General features: G+C 36.5%; 1 protein-coding gene and 1 pseudogene across 1 annotated transcript; both read right to left on the minus strand.

Moving 5' to 3' along the window:
• Window positions 1-10430: 10430 nt before the first annotated feature.
• Window positions 10431-10619, minus strand: LOC131922869 (keratin-associated protein 20-2-like; annotated as a pseudogene).
• A 1775-nt stretch (window positions 10620-12394) lies between these two features.
• On the minus strand, window positions 12395-12571 carry LOC131922409 (keratin-associated protein 20-2-like). The gene has a single exon (XM_059277193.1). The coding sequence runs from the start codon at window positions 12569-12571 to the stop codon at window positions 12395-12397; it is 177 nt and encodes a 58-aa protein (XP_059133176.1).
• Window positions 12572-12919: the final 348 nt, after the last annotated feature.

Here is a 12919-nt window from a genome sequence, read left to right on the forward strand (position 1 = left end):
GGCCTCAAACTCACAGAGATCCATCCACCTGCCTCTGCCTCCCGAGTGCTGGGATTAAAGGCATGCACCACCACCACCTGGCAGAGACCATTTTCTATAGGCAGAGTTTTCCTGTCCCGATTGCCTGCTCCCAAATAACTGGGAGCCACTCTCAAATAAACACTCAGAGGCTTAATATTAATTACAAATCCTTGGTCAATAGCTCAGGTTTATTGTTAACACTAACATTTAAATTAACCCACATTCCTTATTTATACTCTGCTACATGGTGGTACCTTCATTAGCATGGCACATTTATCTTCTGCTCCCTCTGCATCTGGCTGATGACTCCCTTGACTCTACCCTTCCTCCTTCCAGAGTCCTCTGTGCTTCTTGTCCCATCTATACTTTCTGCCTGTCTACCTGTCTACCATTCTATCAGCCTCTTATTAACCAGTGAGAGTAATACATATTCATAGTGTACAGAAAGATTATTCCATAGTATTTCCCCCGTTTTGTCTAATTAAAAATGAAGTTTTTTCTAACATAGTAAAACTATATATATATATATATATATATATATATATATATATATATATATATATATATACACACACACACACACACACATACATACATACATACAGAACAGTTATTAAGTAAGAATAACAGTTACAAAATCCAGTCTGTTAGTATTTCACAAAATTAGAGAAAATACTCTATCATCTCTGTGAGTCTAAAGTTTTGTATCTAATTTACCTTTTATCATAACTAAGGAAAACTATAATTATCTAGTCTTCAACTCAATCAAAGTCCCCAGAAGGGTGAAATGTTACCTAATAATGGGGACATCTTGCTCCCTGGACAGTCACCCAATGCTCCTCTGTAACACTGGGATATCCAACTGTGGCCTACAGGCCTTGCATATCTGGCAGACTGTCCTGTGAAGCAGGGAATTCTGAAAGACTATTCTACCTTGTCTTGGCAAAGTTTGGCAGTCACCATTCTTGTGTCCTGCTGGTCCAGTTTGGACAGTAAAATGACAGCAACTGAGGCAAGGATAGTTTCTTGCTCTAATGACTAGCTTATGCCACAAAGAAAGCAAACTTCATATGGAGTTTTTTCCATGTTCATCATCTTCTTTGATGTATATTGGTGCTGCCAGGAGCAGATGTGTCTCACTGTCCTGAAAAACCTTAGGGAATTAAATATAATAAATTCCATATTCTTTAGGTCTTTGAAGTGTTTGAAGATTATATATCTACCTAAATATATCTGTATGTGACCTTGAAAACATACTTGACTATAAGTTTGACTGTTATAGATGACTATTAACTTTATTTTTTATACACTACATTTTAAAATGAGCAGCATAGGCACAACACCACAAACAAGAGTAAAAATATACATATAGTATAACAAAATAAACTTTAAATTTGTATCAATAAGCCACAATCTATATCAATGTAAAATATTTAAGATTAATAATTGTTATTTTGAATTAAAGTAGATTCAATAATCTGCCCTTTTATTCTATAATTTCTATATCCCCTTTTCTTTTTATGATGAGATTCCTGAATCTAATCTACTTTGTTTAGCTTTTCTCCTAACCATTATCAACCACTTGTAACAAATCCCCATTAAATGATAATAAATATCCATAAACCACTTTTTTTGAAATGTGGACATAGTTCTCTAGACTACTGCCTGTTGATTGGGGCACTGGTAATTTTGGAGGACTCTGAAAAAGTTTAGGATAATTGTTTTGGCTGTAGTATTTTGTGAGGCTGGATTGTCTCAATCAGCAGTCTGGATACTGGATCACCTGGGCCATGGCTTACATTGCTGTCTGGTCTTCTTGTGCTGAAAATATAGAAACTTTTAAAGGTAATATATATATATATATATATATATATATATATATATATATATCTGCATTAGTATATGTATAGACTGTATGTTGCATATAAATCAGCTAAAGATGTTTTTTTTTTTTTGTTTTATGTTTGAGCAGGTAAAATATACATCATGTGTCTTACAGTTCTGGGTTTATTTCTTTATGTTTGTAGCCAGATTTTTCAGGGGTTCTTCCTTGATCAAACCTGATTTTCCTTAACCCAGAATAAATCCATAGCCTCTCATTTCCCATGGAAATAAAAGCATAACCTCTCCCCAAAAGTAACACATCTTTTGACTTAAATTTTCAAGTCAAGATATTTTTAAAATGTATAGGTTTGTTTAATCCAGCAGTTTCCATAATCCAATGTCTTTCAGCAACCAAAAAATTCAGACAACACGATAACATACAGGATCCAGACTCTGTTTATTTTCCATCTTTACAAGGCTTATTTCTTTTATATTATTTTACTTTCTTTTTAAGGACTTTAATTTATTATTTTAAAACTGTATTTTACAATCTAAGACTGCATATACTCTTTCTCTTTTCTCTCAAGCCTTCACATATTTTCAAACACACTGTGACCCATTTAGAGGCTCTTTTCATAAACACCATGTGAGTGTTTGCTGTAGGACCTTTTAAAAGAACAGCCGTGTTTGTCAGTGGCACTGAGCCAGGAAGCCGCCTCTTTTTAAAATTTAGTTTAAAAAGTTGTTTTTTTTTTTTTTTTTTTTTTTTCCATTTTACATACCACCACGGTTCTCCCTCCCTCCCCTTCTCCTGGTCCTCCCCACCCCACTCCCCATCCACTTCCCAGAGAGGGTAAGGCCTCCATAGGGAGTCAACAAAGTCTGGCATATCAAGTTGACAGGGGACCAAGCCCCTCCCCCTGCATCTCTTAAAGGAAATGTTCCTCGGCTCACTGCCAGCAAACAAAGCCCACCCCAGAAAATGGAGCTACCAAGAAACCGTGCTTGATTTTGGTTTTGTGTGTCTAGAATCTTTCTTTAAGTTTTATCAGGTTTTATTGGTAAATTTCAGCCACACATTGGAATGCCATATGTAAACGGAGTTTTCCTGTCCAGAGTAGCTGTTCCCAAATAACCAGCAGCCACTCTCAAATAACCACCCAGAGGCTTAATATTAATTACAAATGCCAGGGCAATAGCTCAGGTTTATTACTAACTCTTACATTTAAATTAATCCAAAGACAAATGCTGGGCTGATAAGAAGAAGGCTCAGTAGCTAAAGAAACATACCACCCACACCTGAATCTGAGTTTGATCTAAGTGTCCTATAAGGTGGAAAGAGAGGACCCATTCTCTTATTTTCCTCTGACTTCCAGGCTCATGATATGCCATATGCATATCCCCCATCCCAACACATGTAGAAAGAATAAAATGAATAAAATATAAATTATAAATAAAATAAATAAAAAATAAATATAAATAAATAAAATAAAATTATAATAATAATTAAAAAACAACAGGTTCACGGGTTCTAGGAGAGAACCCAATAGTAATTTTTCTGTTAAATGGACATACTATCAAGATGATTACTAATGGCATATTGTCATACTTATAGATCATTATATCCTTCAACCCCCATCAGAACAGCTTCTTGCAATAAATGCAGTTAACAAGAAGCATTCCCCCATCTGGCTAATATGCAGGTAACAGAGAAAGTGATCTTCTTAATCCTGAATTGGACATTCATATCACATCCCTTTACAAAGGCTCTGGGACTTTGCAGAAGAGGGGACAGGAAGATTGTAAGAATCAGAGGTGGGAAATGACTTCAAGGGAAGTGTTTACCAGACAACAGGGTAGATAGACATTTGAACTCACAGAGATTGTGACAATATGCCTAAGATCTGAGCAAGCTCCAATCAGACAAAGTCCCATTTTGGAAGGAGGAGGGGGTTGGACTACCAGAAGCTGAGGAGCCATTAGGATTTGATAGCTGTTTGGAAGGTCAATTTTCATTAGTGATGGGACCCCTGGTAGGCTGGCCACACACCAAAGCAGGCCTCCATGCCAAGACAAGCTGGGCAACACAAACTGGCCTCCATGGGAGAAATTAGAACAAAAACAGTAATCTCAAAGTTGGTGGAGATAAAGAAGGTAAGGGTAGGAATTGAGGGAATGACTATCTTTAAAATCCGTTGTATGGATTTAACAATTAATGCATTTTTTTAAATTAGAAAACGTCTTATCCTAAAAATTGAAAAAGAAAGGCAAATGCTACATAACTTGTATCATGCACAGAATCTATTTTTAAATTGTTGTTGTTGTTGGTGTGTGTGTGTGTGTGTGTGTGTGTGTGTGTGTGTGCATGCATGCATACTTTTACATAATAGATCATTCAACTATAAAGGGCACCATGAGAAGAAAGATATTGGAAGGATGGGGAAACAAGAGAATAATGCACTACATGGAACATGAAAGCAGGGAGAGTAGGGGAAGGCAATTTGGCATAGAATAAGCGAGAACTACATGAAATGACCAGTGTGTATGAAATAACAACATGAAACCCAGGATAGACTTCTTAAGACCAGCTGAGTGTAGCAGTTCACGGGTTTACCTTGCAGATCATTTGAAGCAAGTCAGATTGCCAGACTAACCAGAATGCCAAATTCCTGCTCTAATAACTTTATCTCAGTATGTAAGGTAGAGAGCAACTGAGAAAGGCAGAAGAGCCTAACTTGGAACCTCTCCACATGAGCACATTCATACACACACACACACACACACACACCTGTGTACACACATTCATATGAATCCATGTAAAACACACACAGAGATGTCATAAACATAAGAAGAATAAAGTGAAAATAGACAACTTTTAATGTATTCAACTAAGAAAGTTCTGAAGAACAGAACAGTCAATTGTATAAAGAAACTCCACACAAAGGAAAAAGAAAATCAAGTACATCAGGCAGGGAATGAATAAACAAAGTTTATATGGGGTATACATAGCTAAGCTAAATGGCCAAAAAAAATATAAATTGATGCTAAAATGAGCCAAGAATTGGAACAGGCATTTTTCAAAAGGAAAGATACAGGTGGACAGGAGAACACAATAATGTTCTACTTCACTAATAGTGCAGAGATCCAGATCAAGAGCAAGATGAGATTGGACCCCACAACTGTTAGATAATTCATATTAGGAGAAAGATGAATATTCCAGATCATATGAATAAAACTTCTCTATTGTTGACGGGAATGTAACTTGGTGCAGACATGACAGATGATAGCATGTGGCATGCTTGCACACACAGAGGGAAGTGACAGAAGTCACATTACTGCTCTTGTAAGTAGACTAAATAATTGGATCTTAAAGAAATAGGTGCACTATCAAATTTATTGTCCCATTGTTTACAGAATCAAGTGATAAAAGCAAACAAATGTCCATCCATAGACGGCTGCTGAAAGGATGTTTCATTCTCTCTACTGTCCACTTCTCCATACTTATTTACCTCCTTTTTCCTTCTCCCTCTCTGTCTTCCTTTCCTTCACTCCCCTCTGTTTTTCCCACAACCACCCCCACATGTGACCAAACAGACAAAAAAGCACAAAACACACAGAAATTGTTTTGTATTGTTTAATCTTTTAGTTGTTTGAGAATACAAATATTTTTACACAAAGATTCAGGGCTAAAGTTGAAAACATTTTTAGAGATCATGATGAAGATAACAAAACATTTTTGCAGATAATCACAGTTGGACTGAAGATGAGGAATTAGATGACTATATTGTATATCAATTATTTTTCAGGTATTTTGGTATAAAGTTAAAAGTTTTAAAAGTATATTTGAGTTCCTTATGTGAAAATACTCAGAAGCATTTCCAGTCAGAAAGGCTGGGCATCTGCAGAAAGTCCTTAGCAGAAGCCACCAGACCTGTACTCTCTACAGCACAGTGGGCAGCTGCAGCCATAATCATAGCCACCCTAGCCATGGCCACGGCCATAGCCATAGCCCAGACCTCCATAGTATCCTGTATAGCAACACATGTTGTCAGGAGTGGACTGTTAGAGAAGATAAACAATAGGTTCCTTGAGTTTGGATGTTATCATCTGCCAAAGGACTTTTATACACCTGGGTTTTTGGTGGAGAAACCCCAGACAATATAGTGGCCCACATCTCTCCTCTGTGCATGTTTTACTGGATGAACAAAGCTGCATAACTGAAATAATTATGTCCTGTGTCATGATCTCATGGTCAAAGCATGTGTGTCAACATGAGGGTCAGGTTTTATTTTTAAGACTCTAGCTCATTCCATATTTACCTTATTGCGTACATATGGCCTGACCCTGTTATATAATAATAATAAAATAGTTGTTTACTTTTGAAATCTGTTTTCTTTAAAGATTTCATAGGCAAAATTCTTTCTGATTTCTTTTGTTTTGCTTGTTTTGTTATTATAGAATATCTCTTATCTCAGTGAATACATTTCCTGGGTCTTCCTAATGAAGAATGGTCTGGTTATCGGTTATTTGATTGGCAACTTGTGGTGATCTACATCTTATATAAACACATTTTCAGTTACTGTGAATGTATTTCTTGTACATGTTGATTCTAATTTTCTAGAAAAGTATCAATGGCTGTTTGATAATGGTCAGATGGTTTTATGCATGCTTCTCTTTGTCCCATGTCTCATATGGTAGTGTTCGAGATGTTACTGTGAAACAAATCTCAATTGAGTTGTGGTTCCAACATCAACTTTTAGGTAGAGTTTTTTTTGTTTGTTTGTTTTTGATTTTGTTTTTTTTTTTTGTTTTTGTTTTTTTCAAAACAGGGTTTCCCTGTGTAGCTTTGGAGCCTGTTCTGGAACTCGCTCTATAGACCAGGCTGGCCTCGAACTCACAGAGATAAGTCTGCCTCTGCCTCCTGATGCTGGGATTAAAGGTTGATTTAGGGATACTTGTTCTCCTGGTGTCCTCCATACTCTCTGGCTTTTACAATATTTCTACCTTCTCTTCCGTGAATGTCTCTGAGCTCTGAAGGGAGGGATTTGATGGTGACATCTCATTTAGGGCTGGATGTTCCAAGGTCTCTCACTCTCTGGATAATGTCTGACTGTGGTTTTCTGTATTTGTTCCCATCTGCTGTAAGATGAAGCTCTTCTGAAGATGTCTGAACAAGACACTGATCTATGAGTATAGCAGAATATCACTAGGAGTCATTTTATCACTAGGTATTTTTTAGACTAGTATTATTTGGTTTTACCCTAGGTCCCTGGGCTATCTAGTCTCATGGTTTTGGTCACCAGGCAGTGTGAGGTAGGGGTTCCATCTTGTGGAGTTGGCCTTAAGTCAAATCAGGCCAATACTGGCTGGTGACTCCCACAAGCTTGTGCCCCCACTGCTCTAGCGTATCATGCAGGCAGGACACCATTGTAGATAAAGTCTTTGTGGCTGGGTTGGTGTTTACATTTTTCTTTTGAGAGCATGCAGAGCATGTTCTTGTACCAAAGATGCTAGGATGTAGGAGTGAAGGATCTATGTGGGCACTGGCTTGAGATCTCCATCTTCAGGGATTTGTGTAGGTGTTGTCTTCAGCAATGAGGCCCTGCTGTCAGTTTGTGGAAGGCCTTTTCCTTTTTTTGGTTTGTCTTGGCCAACTTTGATGTGACAGATTTGTTTCATCTTATATTTTGTGTCATACTTTAAAAAAAAATGAATGAATGAATGAATGAAAGAATGAATGAATGAAAACCTAGCCACTATGGTAAAGTTTAACAACTGAACTGTCACTTTCACCCTCTTGGAGAGGGAAAATCAGATTTTTCAGTAGAGTGACACTGAATATATCAACCAGGACAGGCTTATGTTCAGGAGTGGACGACCAACAGAGAATTGAACTCCACAGTGTATTTGTTTTGTTTTGTTTTGTGTGTGTGTGTGTGTGTGTGTGTGTGTGTGTGTGTGTTTATTTGGTTATAGTTTAGTGGTTGTTTTTTTTTCCCTCTTGGTGTGGTTTTGTTTTGTTTTGGGTGAGTTTTGTTGTTATATTGGGTTTTTGTTTGTTTTTTAAGAAAGAACTTAAAGTAGGGTTGGATAGAGGGCCTGGAAGGACTTGGGGGAGGGGAAGGATATGATCAAAATATTTAAATTTAAAATGATTTTTTATAATAAAAATAAATCTCAAAAAAAACCTCAGAAAAAGCATCCAAAGAAAAATTTTACCAACAATAATTTACAATTTATCTTGACATAAATCTAATAAAGGAGTTAAATAAGCTTGTATTTGAAAATACATAATGAAAACTTTAAAGAACTGAAGAAAAATTGAAGAAGACAGCAAATAATTGAATGAAATCCATGCTCATGGATTGTCAAAATTGATAATGTAAGAAGAACCATATTTACTAAATTCATATACAGATTTAATGTGATTTCTATCAGAAAGTCAATTACATTCTTAGCAGAATTGAACAATGCAAGGCAAAAAGGCATGTGAAAACTAAGAGCTCTTTAATACTAAAAAAAAATGCTAAAAGAAAGAATGATGCTGGAGGTAATGTACCAAATTGTACCAAACTCATCTCAAATTATTCTACAGAACCGTAGTAAATGACACTAAATGTCACTAGCATAAAAACAGGCATGTGGCCCAATTAGGGAAAAAAACAAAAACAAAAACAGGAAGCTCAGGGGAAAAATCTAGAGCACCCTGGTTACATAATTTTTAACAAAGATATCAAAAAGCTACATTGCAAAAAAAAAATGTCTCTTGAGTAAATAGTCCTGGGGAAAACATAATATCTATGTGTACAAAAAAGGAACTAGAATATGACTCAAATTGACCTAAGTTCTTAATTTTAGTTCCAAAATCTGAGAAATTTAGGAGGAAACATAAGTAAAATTCTCCAAGATACATTTTCAAGAAAACTCCAATGGTACAGGAAACAATACTGAGCATGATAGCATGATAATACAGGATAGCATAAAAACAGAACAAAGCAAAACAAAACACACACACACACACACACAAACACACACACACACACACACACACACACACACACAAAACACACAAACAAGCCTTGCTGCACAGCCATTACCAGATTAATGAAACATGAAGGAAATCTTTGCCAACTATTCATCAGATTCGTGATTAATACCTTGACTACATTAAATTTTATAAAACCACTTGAGACTAAGGAGAGTGATCAGAGGTAAGGAGCTGGGAAAGTTAGTTTAATATCACCAAACCACAACTACTTAGCATATATTTGGGTTTCTTCTAGCCAAGTGGTATGACTTTGGGTTGAGACAATACTATATTTATATTGAAATACTAGTTCGAGGGGACAGGAGGTGGCTGAGTTGGTAAAGGGCATGCTACACACATAAGAGGAAAAACCATGAAAATAGACAACTTTTCATATATCCAACTAAGGATCTTCTGTACAACAGGAAACGAACTGTACAAAAGGAGTCCACACCAGGGGATAAAACAAATACAACAGACAGGGTGTTAATAAACAAAGTTTATATGAGATGCACACAGTCAAACAAAGAAAATAAATTGACGCTAAAATAACAGAGAATTGGGAAATATCTTTATTGAAAGAAAACATACAAATGGCCAAAAAGGCACAATAATGTTCTACTCCACTAATATCTCAGAGACGTGAAGCCAGATTGAGATGAGATTGCAGCCCTCATCTGGAAAATGACTAATATAGAAAGACTAAAGGTTAATGTCACAGAGCATATGGAGAAAGGGGAACACTTCTACACTGATGGTGGAAATGTTGGTGTAGCCATGACAGAAAATATTATACCATGAACCACCCCCTGTGCACATATACTATATATATACATGTATATATGCACTAAGTATGTACACATATAATATAGAATATATACTAAGTATGTATATATAATGTGTGTGTGTGTGTGTGTGTGTATGTGTGTGCGTGGTAAGAAATGGAGGTCATACTGCTGCATATTTAACTAGAGGAAACCTATTCCATCTCAAAGTACTATCCACATGACCACGTTCACTGTCACATTGTTCAGAATAGCAAATGTATGGAACAAATGTGCATCAATAGATGTGTTTGTCTTTTTCTTTCTAATTCTCCTTTCTTCCCTCTCCATTTACTCTTTTATTTCTCCTCCTAGTCTATATCTTCTATCTCATCTTTATTTCCCTCATTCCTCTCCCATGTGACTACATACATGAGACCAAACAGATATAAATGCACAAGCATATGAAAACTGATTATGTTTAATAAACTATAAGAAATGCATATTTACAGTAGAACGTTTATTTGGTAATTCTTATACTTTTATACTCAAGTTGAGAGTCATATTTCATCACATGACAGAACATTTTGAAGATGGTACCAAAATGCTCATACCATCCAGTTAAAGGTTTGGGACAAGCTAAGGATGCTGAATTTCATTTATTTTCCTCAGACATTTGGTTATAAAGCTAGAATGTTTGAAGTTATTTAAGAGTTCCTGAAGTGAAAAAACTTACAAGCACTTCAGTTGGACAGCAGATGGTGGGTAACATTCTGAGAAGCTGTAGATACTCCTCAGTAGAAGCCATAAGACCAGTATCTTCTACAGAACAGTGGGTGGCAGCAGCCATAACCATAGCACCATAGCTACTGTATCCACCAGCTGCCATAGCCACCATAACTACCATAGCTATAGCCATAGCCATAGCCTAGGCCACTATAGGCACAGCCCATGCTTCTACAGTAGCTGCCATGGTAACACATGATGTCAGGAGAGGACAGTTCAGCTGAAGACTAGTGGTATGTTTCTTGTCTGGATGCCACTATCTGCCAAGGGCTTTTATACACCTGCGTTGTTGTTGCGGAATACCATAGGCATTGCAATGTCACACATCTCTGCACTGTGCTTCAGTAAACATCATGAGTGTCATGATCTATCAGACATAAAAGGCTGAATAACAGAGATAATTGTGCTCCTACAGGATCCTATAGTCAAATTGTGGAGTCTGATCTAATTTTCAACTCTCTACACTATTCCTCATTGTAGATTAGTGAATACATGACATGTTTCTGTCAGAAGATATAAATCATTGCATAGTTTTATCATTTTTACATTTTTTTTTTAGTTTGAGAAAGAAAGTAGATTATTTTTCTTCTGTTTCCTTATTTTGGAATGAGTTTTATCTAGAGGAGCATGTTTCTTGAGTTTTTCTTCTGAAGAACTGGTTATGTTATTTGCAACATAACAATATTGGTTGGTAGTTGACATTTCATATTAATGTATTTGGATTTATTTCTAAGAATTTTATTATATGTTGGTTTAAAATCATCCAAAAATACATGATCATTTAATGTTCATAAACAGTAGGTACTGTGTGTTTCTGTTAGAGACTCCATTTGGAGGTCTTGAAATTGTAACTATGAAAGACATTATGATTTTGTAGGTAAACCAAGGTCAATATAAACTTCTTTTAAAATCATGGTCACAGGATCATTGCAGAGAAATCAGAGACATGTAACTTTATGAGTTTAATTAACACTGTGGAGATCTGTTTATAAGAGCTCTTGCTGTGCAAGCATGAGGGTATAGTTAAAAATCCCCAGGAGCTACATAGGAAGTTGGGTGTATTCACATTCTTACACCCCAATGCTAAATGGCTAGCATACAGACAGATAGATAACTATGACATACTGATTGTCAGCACCATGTTCCATGATATGAAATTAATAAGAGAATTATCATAAATAATTTTCAAAAGAAAATCTATAGATGACCAAGGGTGAATTTTCAAAATCATAAGTCAAAGTCACAATGAGTTATTTCCCCATAGTTGTTAATAAAATGGATATTAAGGTGCTAAAGAAAGGTGAAGTCAAGGGAACCCTGTACACAGCAAGAGTATGAAAGTGACAGTCATTATAGAAGGTACAGTGGATGCTACACCCAAGATATTCAGAGAACTAATCTGTGTTAGTAATCAAAATTTAACCAGCAGTCAAAAGCATTTCATCTCAGAGAAATATTTGCACTACCAAAATCATCATGACATTGTAATAGCAAGAATGTGAACATAATAAAAATGTCTACCAATAGGAGAATATTTAAAGAGAATAGTTCCTTCTATTTCCTCCTTCCTCCCTCCTTTCTTCTCTTCCATCCTCCCTTCTGTCTTCCCCTTTCTCTCCCTCCCTTCTGCTCTCTCACATTCTTTCCATTACTTATCTCCCATTTATACACAATCACACCATAGTAACCAGATATAAAAACACTAATGCACAACTCACATTTAGAAAGACTTTAGGAAAGAAATACTTTATTTAAAACATTATCATTTCATAGAATGGGGAAGGATGCAAACAGATCACAATTTACATGACATTATGATGACAATGAGGATCTTTGCTGCAAATATTCACACATTTTTGGCCGTGTTGTGTTTCATTCATTATTCATCAGATAGTTTGAACTAAGGTTGTAATTTATGAAGATTTGAGAACCTCAAGTGAAGAAAGTTGGAGTGAGCAGCTGCAGAATCTCCTCAGTAGAAGCCACAGGACCAGTACCTTCTACAGCACAGTGGGCTGCAGCAGCCATAACCATAGCCACCATAGCCACCATAGCCACCATAACCACAGCCATAGCCACAACCATAGCCATAGCCTAGGCCACCATAGCCATAGCCCAGGCCTCCATAGTATCCACCATAGTAGCACATGGTATCAGGAGTGGACTGTTCAGAGGATGATAAGCAGTAGGTTTCTTGAGTCTGGCTGTCACCGTCTGCCAAGGGCCTTTTATACAGCTGGGTTGTTGCTGGGGAAAACCACAGGCATTGCAGCATCACATGTCTCTGCACAGTGCTTCAGAAAACGTCACGAGTTCCAGGATTTACTGGGCAGACAAGACTGCATAACTGAGATAACTGGGCTTCTACCTCAGGTCCCATAGTCAAATATAGAATCTGATCTAATTTTCAGGTCTCTAAGCCATTTTTCACATAGCTTAATGGAACAGCACAGGATTCTATCAGATGATATAAATCACTACATAATTTTCATCTTTT

Source organism: Peromyscus eremicus, chromosome 12, assembly GCF_949786415.1.
Source record: "Peromyscus eremicus chromosome 12, PerEre_H2_v1, whole genome shotgun sequence".
Lineage (NCBI taxonomy): Eukaryota > Metazoa > Chordata > Mammalia > Rodentia > Cricetidae > Peromyscus > Peromyscus eremicus.